This window comes from Pisolithus orientalis, assembly GCF_024613125.1.
Source record: "Pisolithus orientalis strain OTSU chromosome Unknown F5J12scaffold_34, whole genome shotgun sequence".
NCBI lineage: Eukaryota > Fungi > Basidiomycota > Agaricomycetes > Boletales > Pisolithaceae > Pisolithus > Pisolithus orientalis.
The window spans coordinates 147,898-158,224 of NW_026260815.1; the positions used below are offsets into that span (position 1 = coordinate 147,898).

General features: G+C 45.4%; 2 protein-coding genes across 2 annotated transcripts; one reads left to right on the top strand and one right to left on the bottom strand.

Moving 5' to 3' along the window:
• Positions 1-6,798: 6,798 nt before the first annotated feature.
• F5J12DRAFT_956988 (uncharacterized protein) lies at positions 6,799-8,416 on the bottom strand (the record flags this gene model as incomplete). The annotated part of the gene is made up of 7 exons (XM_051749878.1): positions 6,799-7,009; positions 7,194-7,231; positions 7,314-7,661; positions 7,711-7,764; positions 7,816-7,887; positions 7,935-8,171; positions 8,219-8,416. The coding sequence occupies 7 exons, from the start codon at positions 8,414-8,416 to the stop codon at positions 6,799-6,801; spliced, it is 1,158 nt and encodes a 385-aa protein (XP_051596874.1).
• A 249-nt stretch (positions 8,417-8,665) lies between these two features.
• Positions 8,666-9,584, top strand: F5J12DRAFT_339467 (uncharacterized protein). The gene is made up of 2 exons (XM_051738962.1): positions 8,666-8,935; positions 9,014-9,584. Exons 1-2 carry the CDS (start codon positions 8,901-8,903, stop codon positions 9,453-9,455), a joined length of 477 nt encoding a protein of 158 aa, XP_051596875.1. The 5' UTR covers positions 8,666-8,900; the 3' UTR covers positions 9,456-9,584.
• The last annotated feature ends 743 nt before the right edge of the window (positions 9,585-10,327 follow it).

Genomic DNA, 10,327 nt, shown 5'->3' on the forward strand with positions numbered 1-10,327 from the left:
GGCAAACTGAGGGCCTCTGTCAGATATAATCTTGTCATACAACCTGAAACAGGAGTAGACTTTCTTGAAAAAGAGTGCTGTGATGTCAGCAGCAGAGGCAGTTTTCTTTGTGGGAGTTAAAACTACCCCCTTTGTAAGCCCATGGTCAACCACAACCAAGAGAGAGTCATATCCCTTAGAGAGGGGAAGGTCAGTAACCAGATCGCAAGAGATCTGTTGGAAGGGGCAGGTTGAGGTCAAGGGGATAGGTGTAAGGGGTGGTGTCATCAGGTGGGTGTTCACCTTATTTTGCTGGCACACAGCACAGCTGTCAACATAGTTCCAGACAAACAAAGTGAGTCCAGGCCACCAGAACTCAGAGGAGACAAGCTGTCAGGTTTTTAAGACACTGGGGTGTCCAGTGGAGGGGTGATCATAGTGGTTGGACATGACAGTATGGTGGAGGGCAGGGTCATCAGGGATGTAAACCCAGTCTTTATAAAGTAACACTCCATTATCAAATCTCCAATTGGAGAGATGGGATTTGAACAGGAGTGGCATATCAATGTTTTCTATGACACAAAGTGCCATCTGGACCACAGGGTCTTTCATAGAGGAGGATGTGAGCTTTTGAGTAAGGTTCATGTCAATGAGATTAACAAACAGTGTTTGCAGGAGAAGGGTAACTCCTTTGTTATCTCCATTGTCATTGGGGATGTGGTCAGGTCATCAGGAGAGTGCATCAGGAGTGGCCAGGTCCTTGCCTGGGACATGTTCAAGTTGTAGATTGAAGTCTGCAAGGTCTAGTAGCCAGCATGCCTGGTGACAATTCAAGTTCTGGGGTGCCTTGAAGTAGGTCAAATTCTTGTGATCAGTGAACACTTTGACCAGGAATGGTGATCCATGGAGATAATGTCTCCAAGACTTTAATCTGTGAATAACCCCTAGTAGTTCCCTATCATAGATGTCATAGTTTCTTTCTGCAGAGTTAAATGACTGGGAGATGAAGGCACAGGGTTGCCACTGGCCATTGGAAACTTCTTGGAGGAGAATGCCTCCAGTTGTGTATTTTGATGTGTCAGTTGTTATTGCGAACAGCTGAGAAGTGTCAGGCATTTGAAGGGTCAGTTGTGCCATGAAGATCCTTTTTAGGAAATCAAAGGCAGTTTGGCATTTCCTCAACCACTCCCAAGCAGTTGTTTTCTTGGTGAGGTCAATTAGGGATCAGGTGATGTCCAAGTAATAGGGGATGAATCTTCTGTAAAAGTTTGCAAATCCTAAGAAGGATCACACATCCTTGACCTTCTTTGGGACAGGCCAATCCACAATACCTTGGACCTTCACAGGATCCATGGTGACAGTATTTTCCTTGATGATCATTCCAAGGTATTCAACCTCAGTCAGATCAAAGTGGCATTTTTCCAATTTGAGAGGGAGTGACAGCTCCCTCATTCATTCAGGAACACAACAGGTTCTTTGTTTATGTTCTTCTGGGTCAGTGGAGAAGATAAGGAGGTCATCCATGTAGATGACCAGCCATCCCTCAGTGATCATGTCTCGAAATGAGTCATTCATGAATCATTGGAAGGTGGTGGGGGAGTTGCACAACCTGAAGAACATGATGGTTGGTTCAGAGAGTCCTTTATGCATGATAAACATGGCCTTCCATTGGTCCCCTTCTTTGATGCAGACATTATTGTAGCCCAACTTACATCCATCTTTGTGAAGATAGATGCTCCCTTGAGTTTATCAATGAGATCTGAAATGAGGGGAAGGGGGTATGCATCCTTTACTGTGTTTTTGTTCAGATATTGGTAATCTTGGCAGGGGCGAAGGGAGCCATCTTTCTTTCCTACAAAGAAGGGTGTGGCTTGAGGGGACCTCAAGGGGCAGATCTTTCCTTCTCAAAGATTTTCTTCAATGAACTTCTCAGCAGACTCTCTTCAGAGGGAGAGAGTGGGTATGCTTTAGCCACCTTGGGGATGAAGTCCTCAACAAGGTTGATGGCATGATTGTAAGGTCATGATGGAGGTAGGACTCCATCAGAGACTTTTTCAAAGACCAAAGCAAAATCCTTGTATTCTTCTGGGAGGACAGCTTTCAGTTTCTTTTTATGTTCTTCTTGGGCCAACTCAGTGGCCATAGTGATCTTCTGAAGAAGACTATTGTTTGGATTAATCTTCTTTTCTTCTTCTACTAGTTTCCCAACTGACATCACAAAGTGTGCTTGGATGGTTTTGTCTTCTGGTTCTTCATAATCCATGAACTTGTTTATCCCTTTCTTTTCAGCAGGGGACACAAGGTTCACAGTGGGTTCTTCTACCACAACAGAAGAGATGTTGCAATTCAGTTCTTTAGACCTGTTGGTCTTTTCATTGATGGAGAGAGTACCCATTCTCCAATCAACAATGGGATTGTTTTCTTGAAGCCAAGGGAGGCCTAGGATAACATTTTCTGTTCCACAGTTGATAATGTGGAAGAAAGACTGATGGACAAGTCCTTTGATCATGAAGTAAAGAGTGGCAGAAAACAGGATTTTTCCCTTGGAATTTTGAGTTCCATCTGTATTTTTGGCAAGAATGGGTTCTGTGAGTCATTGAGTAGTAATTCAGTGCTTTCACATGAATCCCCAGTCAATACATGATATTTCAGCACTGGAGTCAACCAGTGCAGTGGTGTTGACAGCTTTTCCAGTTCTTTCTGATGTGTAAAGTGTAACAGGGATTTGCATAGTACAATCTGGAGTGGAAGATACTAGTACAGGTGCAACAGAAATAGAACTGTCCTTAGTATGGGGAACATCTGGTGTCGACGTGGAGTTCCCTTCTAAAAATCCTTTCCAACTGCCCTAGCAATGTTTACCAAGGCAATGGAAGGACCAGCAACCTTTTCTTCATCATCACTTTCTTCAACCTCCACAATTTTGCAGATTTTCTTTATCTTCTTTTGGGGAATTTTCCCTTTGTCTGGACATTCTCAAGAGAGGTGTCCTTTGTTTCCACAACTGAAACATTTTCCTTCCTTGATGTGATGGTTTCTTTCTTCTTGGGAGTCTCACTCCATCCACATCCATGGTGTTTGGATCTTTTTCTTTGGTGAGATTGTTCTTGGGATAGAACATTCTCTTCTCCTTCTTTCCAGAGAACTCATTTACCTTCCTCCACTTTGCATTGAACTTTTGTGCCTGTGTATACCACTCAGTGATCTTCATAGGAGTGGTTTCCATCATGTGGATACAGTTTGCAATGAAGAGTTTGAGTCCTTGTGAGAAGAACTTGATCAAAGTGACATCTTCCATGATGGTTGAGTCAGCAGTGGCAATTCAGAAGTTGGTGATATATTGTTCCACTGAGTCTTTCTGTTTCATGGTATGCAATTTGGCAATTGCAGTACTGGCAGTGTCAGAGGAGGTGAAAGAGTTCTTGAAATCTTTCATAAAATTGGCAAAGGAGCCAAAACTTGGGGGGTTCTTTTCCAGAGATGTCTTCTGGAAGGTAGCTGCCCAGGAATGAGCAACACCTTTCTTCATATACAACAAGGTGTAGACAACCTTTTTGGTGTCAGTGTCATAGATTTCTTCATTCACTAAGAGGTAGGTCTGTACAGAGTACAGCCAACTCATAGCATTCTTCTGGTCACCATCAAAATTGGATGGGGCAACAATCTTCAATTTGGTGGCTTTAGTGGCAATAGCACTGACCATTGCCTTTGACGATGAACCAGACATCATAATCTGGGGTGGGGGCAGGGGTGTAGGAAGTGTGGTGGCAGGTACTGGTGGGATGGGAGTACCAAGTGTGGCAAGGGACTGAGTAAAGAGGTTTGAGAGGATACCAGCAGTGAATCATCTATCCAGTTGTTTGGGTTCATTGGAGGAGGTGTTGATGACAGTGCTCTCCTGTTCTTCATCAGAGGATGATTCTTCACAAGTGGGTTGCAACAGTGCCCAACATCAGTTATTTCAGGGGTTCATGGTGGTGCACTAAACAGTGACCAATTCAGCCAAAGGCTGGTAGACTTGAGCTTTTGTTATGCTCAACCAAAGTCAAGACATAGGGAGAGCTCAAATGCAGACAATGGGTTTCTACTGAGCAACAGCTGCAGTAACCTTTGTAAATGACAAAGGATTTGGTCAATGCTGGTAAGAGTGATCTGGGTTAGGGATACTGAGGGCAAAGTTCTGAGAGAATGCTGTGTATGATTGAGCAGCTCAAGTCTGGGTTTCCAGGACTTGAGCCAACAGCCTAAATACTGTACAAGAGACAGACCATGAGGTGTCTGCATGTAATGAGGTAACTATGCTATTGGTGGAGATAGAGAGCCATCAGATCAGAGAAGAGATGGCTCTAAAAGGAAAGATAGTCCAACAGATCAAACATGAGGTAAATGTAAGGTGAAAAGAGAAAACAGGGGTGAAATGTAACAACTTCTGGGATATCTCACAGCATTTCCAACAACTTATCTGATGCTCCTGGAACTGTGGGTGGCACTGTAGGGAATAGGTACTCCCTACTCAGGAGTTTTAGTTATCTTATCATTTCTACAGTATTTTTGCTTTGATTTATGTTAGTGATACTTGACCTACCTTTGTGGCACATTTTTGGTAGCTTAGTCAGCATTTTTGCGCACTACTGTAGGTCTACAGTACACAATACAAAAAAAAAAAAGAGGGGAAGAACCAGACAGCAAGACAGCAATAATCAAAGACTGTGAATGAAAGACTGTGACAAGCCCTCATTGAGGCACTCCCAGATGACCTCCAGACACCATTACTCACTCCTTTCACTGCTCCATTCCTTTGTCTCTTTTCACTTGTCCAAGCACAGAGTCCCTCTAGGTCAAACTGGACCCAATTCTATCTACCCCTAGGAGTCCCCTGCACTCCTAGACTTCATTCTTTACCCAACCTACAGCACCTCTGATAGTACTCACTTGCATGATACTCCTGGAGTCACAGGTAATAGTTTTAGAGGTGCATACAGTTACCTTGATTATGTGCACTACTAATGAGTCATCACTATCAATTGTCTAGCCTTGAAATCAGTCATGCTGGCTGCAAGAAGCTCAGATACTCATGATGCCACTGACCTTTTTACTGGACAGGGTGATGGACCAACTGCCCCCCTCAGACATGGACTTCTTCACTTCTTCTCCTGATGTATGAGCAACACCACCACTAGATTTGGTTCATTGATTCCACAGCCATCCCACTTAGAACCCCCAGTGATCCATGTCAACCTGCCAGTGCCAAGTCAAGCAGAGCACCCAAGACCTCATGTCATGCAGGGTGGAACTCATTCAGGTGATGAGAATGTAGCATTTAACCCTCAGTGTTGGGCATTTCCCAAGTTGGATGACCTGGGATTATCCAGCAAGTGTCTGTCTACTGTTTCTGCAAGACTTTTGGCTGCTGAGGAAGGTTTTTTACCCATAACCAAAGTGGAAGCTGATGGTCCCCAGGGAAGTGATCATGGTGGGCACTCTGACCTGACAGTAAGCAGAGTTCATCTGCCCCACCCTTACTCTGCTCCTCATCCTATATCTTGCCAAGAGTTATTTGTCCATCCACCTCAGCAACACAATTTCATTGATTGGCTCCCTGGGCCTGGAGTGCCACCATAGCAAATGCTGGGTGCACCATATGATTACAATGCTAGCCCACATGGAGGGTGGCACAACCATCCAGCAGCACCCTACCATCCTGCATATCCACTGCCCCATCTGGCCTACCATGGCTCATATGCAATTCCCAGTGCTTCCCATGTCCCCTCCACCAACAATGCAGGGCATCCAAACTATGGTGCCCAACTCACCACTGTCACTCATGGGCCAGGTTATCATTTTGGCAGTAACATTCATCATGACCCTGCACCACCCAGATGAACTGCCACCCTCCCTGATGCTAATTCTGCCCACATGTGCCCACCCCCCCTCATGTCTTGGTGATATGACAACATCAAAATCATCTGGTGAGTAATCCATTGGACATCCACAGAGGATCTTGTGTCTAGTGGGGTGGCAATATTTACATAGCTGATCTTCAATTGATGTCTGTATCTTGATATACATCCTTTTCTATTTATGAGTCACATCTACCCTGAACCTTCTACATTCACTCTCTTCTTCCTTGACTTGAGATTGCCTTATGCTGTGTATTAGTCATCATGCAATATACTTCTTTTCCATGTACAACATATTAATGCATTGTGATTTAGCAACATAAAGTTCACAAGTCAAAACTTGAGGGGTACCTCTGGGAGATTGTCAGTATATACTTAGATGAGCTCCCAGGAAAAGGCTTGTGGAGCCCCCTTGGCAGGATAGAAAATACTTAAAGAACCCTCCCAGTCTGATTAGCACCTCTTGACAGATGGTTGGAACATAGTTAGATGAAACACAGAAAAAGGCTTGGGAAACCTCCTGGGAGAGATAGAAAACACTCAAAGATCCCTCCTGGCTTTATGGCAAATCTTGCCTGATAGCCAGGTGGGCCTCCATAGAGGGATGGAACACACTTGGCTCACCTTTGCCACAACATTGATCTTTGCCATTAGGGATAGGGAGGGTGCCTCATGACCATTGCTGGAATTGGCTGGAACCTCCCCCTGATCACTGGCATCTATTAGGTACATTATTGCATACACAATAAATATATCTGAAGACTGTGGGAAGGCCCAAAAACTACTGCCAAGGGTGTGTGGGTAGGGTTACCAATACTTGTGAAGGTTTGGCATACCTGTACTGATCCCAATAGACATCAAGGGAGATGCTGAAATTAATTTTGATGCATTTGGGGTGTCCAGTCAAAAGTTCTAGGACTCATGCCTGCACAGTAAGGATAGATGTATGGAGGGGAACAGGTGGGGCTTTGGAAAATATCTGATTGGATGGATGAGGCAATCTGCAGCAGGGTGACAACAAGGAAAGGGAGTAAGCATCTCCAGCAGATGGCAACTTGTCTGTAACAGCTTGGAGGACTGCTGGATCCTCTAGCACTGCCTTCAGACCAGTGTGGACATCAATATCCATCCTGCAGTGTATCATTGGGAGCACACATAGGGAAGCCAAGTGTCAAACTCTGATATTTGATTTTTCACAACACTTCTCATCCATTGTCCATTAGGTAAGAATGAACCATTTCAACAGTGACAATTGAGATGTTGCAGTACATATGAACACATCTACATACACTCTGCACCAATCAAGGCCCTCACCTGTTCCACTTGAATCTCTCTGAATTCCCACTGTAATTCTACCAGGCATGATAAAATGCTTGTCATGAGATGTTGGAGGCTAAGCAGTTCTCTGGTGGCTTGTCTAATACAAGCCTCTACTTGAGCAAGATGAGCTAAATGAGAGGTGGCAGTGGTGCTCAGGGCCACTTGAGAAGTTGAGGAGAGAGGTACAGGATGAAAAGAAGTGCAAGCCAGTGGTGGCTTGTCTAGACATGAGGGGGGCCCCCTGACAATCTTCATGGAGCTGTGCTCCTCAGCTGCAGGCAGTGCTGACAGTGGTGGTGGCTGAGGTGAAGAGGTCTGGACCACCACAGTCAGTAAAATGGATGGAGATGTGGTGCTCTTAAGCCATTTGGAGGCTGGATTGGGGGGTGTTGCATCTGGTGGTGGTGGGGACCACAGGTGTTTGTTGGATGATAGCTTCATAACCTGTTGCTTATTTTTGACCTGCAAGTTGGTTAAATCCAGTTGTCAAGATTTGCAGTTGCAAACTCACCTTCCTACCTGCTGTCTGTGGCTGAATGCATGGGTCATTGGCCATTTCAACCTCCTACAGAATTGCACTGATTAGCATCTACAGGGCAATGGAGAAGGTACATACTTGAATACCTGTTTCACCACCATGGTTCTTGGCTGAGCCAACACTAGCCTCAGTGCATGTGACCCCTTCTTTCTGTAAACAGGTAAAACAGATGGTCTTGATTAAACATTATGACTTACTTGCAAAGGGGCAACTCTCTCCTTGCTCTTTTGCATGTGGGAGCTTGTCTTTGACAGCCCAGGTTGGGAATTGTCACTGCTAGCTGACTGATCCTCTTGCTGATGATGTGAAATCATGCCTTCAAATTGGCATTGAAGGGCCTTGCAGCGGCAGATGTTCCAATTGTCCCCAGGGGAAAATTCTGGCATCTTAATCTGCACTCGGCAACTCTCTTTGAGCAACTCCTCCAAGTTAGCCTGTTAAAATGTTAGCTGTGGAACTTTGCAAAGGACCCATATCTCACATAAAACAACATCCAGCTGTTAAGCCAGTACTCCAGTTCAGCATTGGGCTTCTGCTCGACAGGTGCAGATGCCGCACAAAGGTCAATCTCATCCAACAACTTCTTCCACTTCTTGGTGAAATCCTCCTCGATGAGTTGGTTCTTGCCTGGGGTGGCCATATGGGAAGGTGGGTTGAAGACCACAGAGTGTGGGAACATGTGGCTAGTGGGCGGCCAAGTGCTCGACGAGCAGATTGTTTCAGTCAAGAGCTGTCCGAGCTCACCCACTCCCCAATATATCGTGACATTCCGGCGGTATTCCAACTTAGGAATGTCAGGGAAGCGTTGGTGTGGACGAGGCAGTAATAATAATAAAAATTACTAGTGATGCACTCTGTATGTGTGCTATAAGTATAAAAGATGTAAGTCGTGCTGCGTCTCTCGCTTTTTTGCAGGATGACGATAGCTTCCTGTTGATCCTAGGATCTTCCCGACAGGCCAAGCAGTTCCAGAGTTATTCGCACATTTGTGGGAAGGCTCGCCCTTGAGGTCTCGTCGTATCCCGCACGTTGCTGTGCCGTTGCTCTCGCCTTTTGGGTCGTTTGTTTCCCTCACTCAGCTCTCGCTGGGGACGGCTCATTCATCCAATTCCGTGTGGTTGTTATAGAGATATGACCGTTTTCGTGTTAGGAGTGCTGCTGCGATGCTTTTGTGCATACCTCGTGACTGGGTGGTCAGGTTAGCATGATTCCCTTTCCTCTGCACTCTTATAAGTGTTCCCCACCATCTCCCATTGTTTTGTGTTGATCTGCCTAGCCGTTATCGTTCAGGCGACTCTCCTCTCCCCACCTTTGAGGACTTGAGATCGTATCTCATGCCTTTCTCCGCCATTCCTCTCGCTTTTTTGACGGTTTGTTCCCCTCGCTTGTCCCTTCCTTTGGATACCTTTTCCATCCAGTTCCGCGCAGCCATCGTCGAGATATACCTGTTTTTGTATTCAGAGGGTGGTAAGGCAACTTTAGGTATAGCTCTGGATTGGGTGGTCGAAATGGCATGGTTCCCTTTTCTGGTGTATGTCTGCGGGTTCCCTACCATCTGCCATAGTTTTGTATTGGTCCCCCCAGCTGTTGTCACTCGAGGGTCTCCCCTCTCCCTCCCCCATGTGATACCTCACCGACACGTACACAATAGCTCGCCCGTTTCGCCATCCTACTTTTCACTTTTTCAGATTATGGTGCTACTCGACAAGACCTTGTGAACAGTATATAGCTTATGTGCTTTGCTTCTGTTGCTTTCCTTTCTGACTTACAACTACTGTGTTTTTGCCTCGTAGTACGCATTTTTACATGCTTAGTCAGCACCATGTGTGTACAAGTTTTTATTGCACAAAAACAACAGACAAGTTGCAGTTTGACCAGATATTCCTGGACACCATCAGGCCAGGTCTGCAAACTCTTTGTCCTCAACAATCATACCAGACTGTTAAGTCCAATCACATGCAATTTCCTTTCAGGGGGGGGACTGGTTGCATTGGGGTTCCTGCATTTTGTTGTACATGTCATGTCAGATAACATCATGCAGATGACCATGGTCAGTGGCATGTGCTGCTTGTGTATTGATGTGGCTGGTGCCAGCATTGTTGCTGCTATCAGCTACAGGAATTTACTGCTGAGTCTGTGTACCCTAGAGGATCATTGTTGGTATGTCGAGCAGACTCAGTGTGCAAGTTTGTGGAACAGTACCCCTTCCTGATGTTGAAGGATATTAAATCTATTGTGGCATTTTAGGTGCCATTCAACCTGTGAATGCAAAGTCCAAGTTTTCAACTTCAGCTTTGGTTAAGAGGTTCACATGATGTGAACTATCACATGCATCCACCTGAGGTATGCAACCATTGTCACCCAGTTACTGTGATCATCAAATGTCTGGCTCATCTGCAGGATCAACCCACTTGTTGCACTTGTATGGCCTTACAATCAATCCCCTAGACCTGCAGAACCCCCTGCCTCCCCCCAGGACTCACAAGAAAGCTGTAGTATGGACAACAGAGGAGGAAGGCATGTTACTGGATTTCTTGGCCTCTCATCTTTCACAGGCCAGCGATGGGAACTTTAAGAAGGCTACATGGAA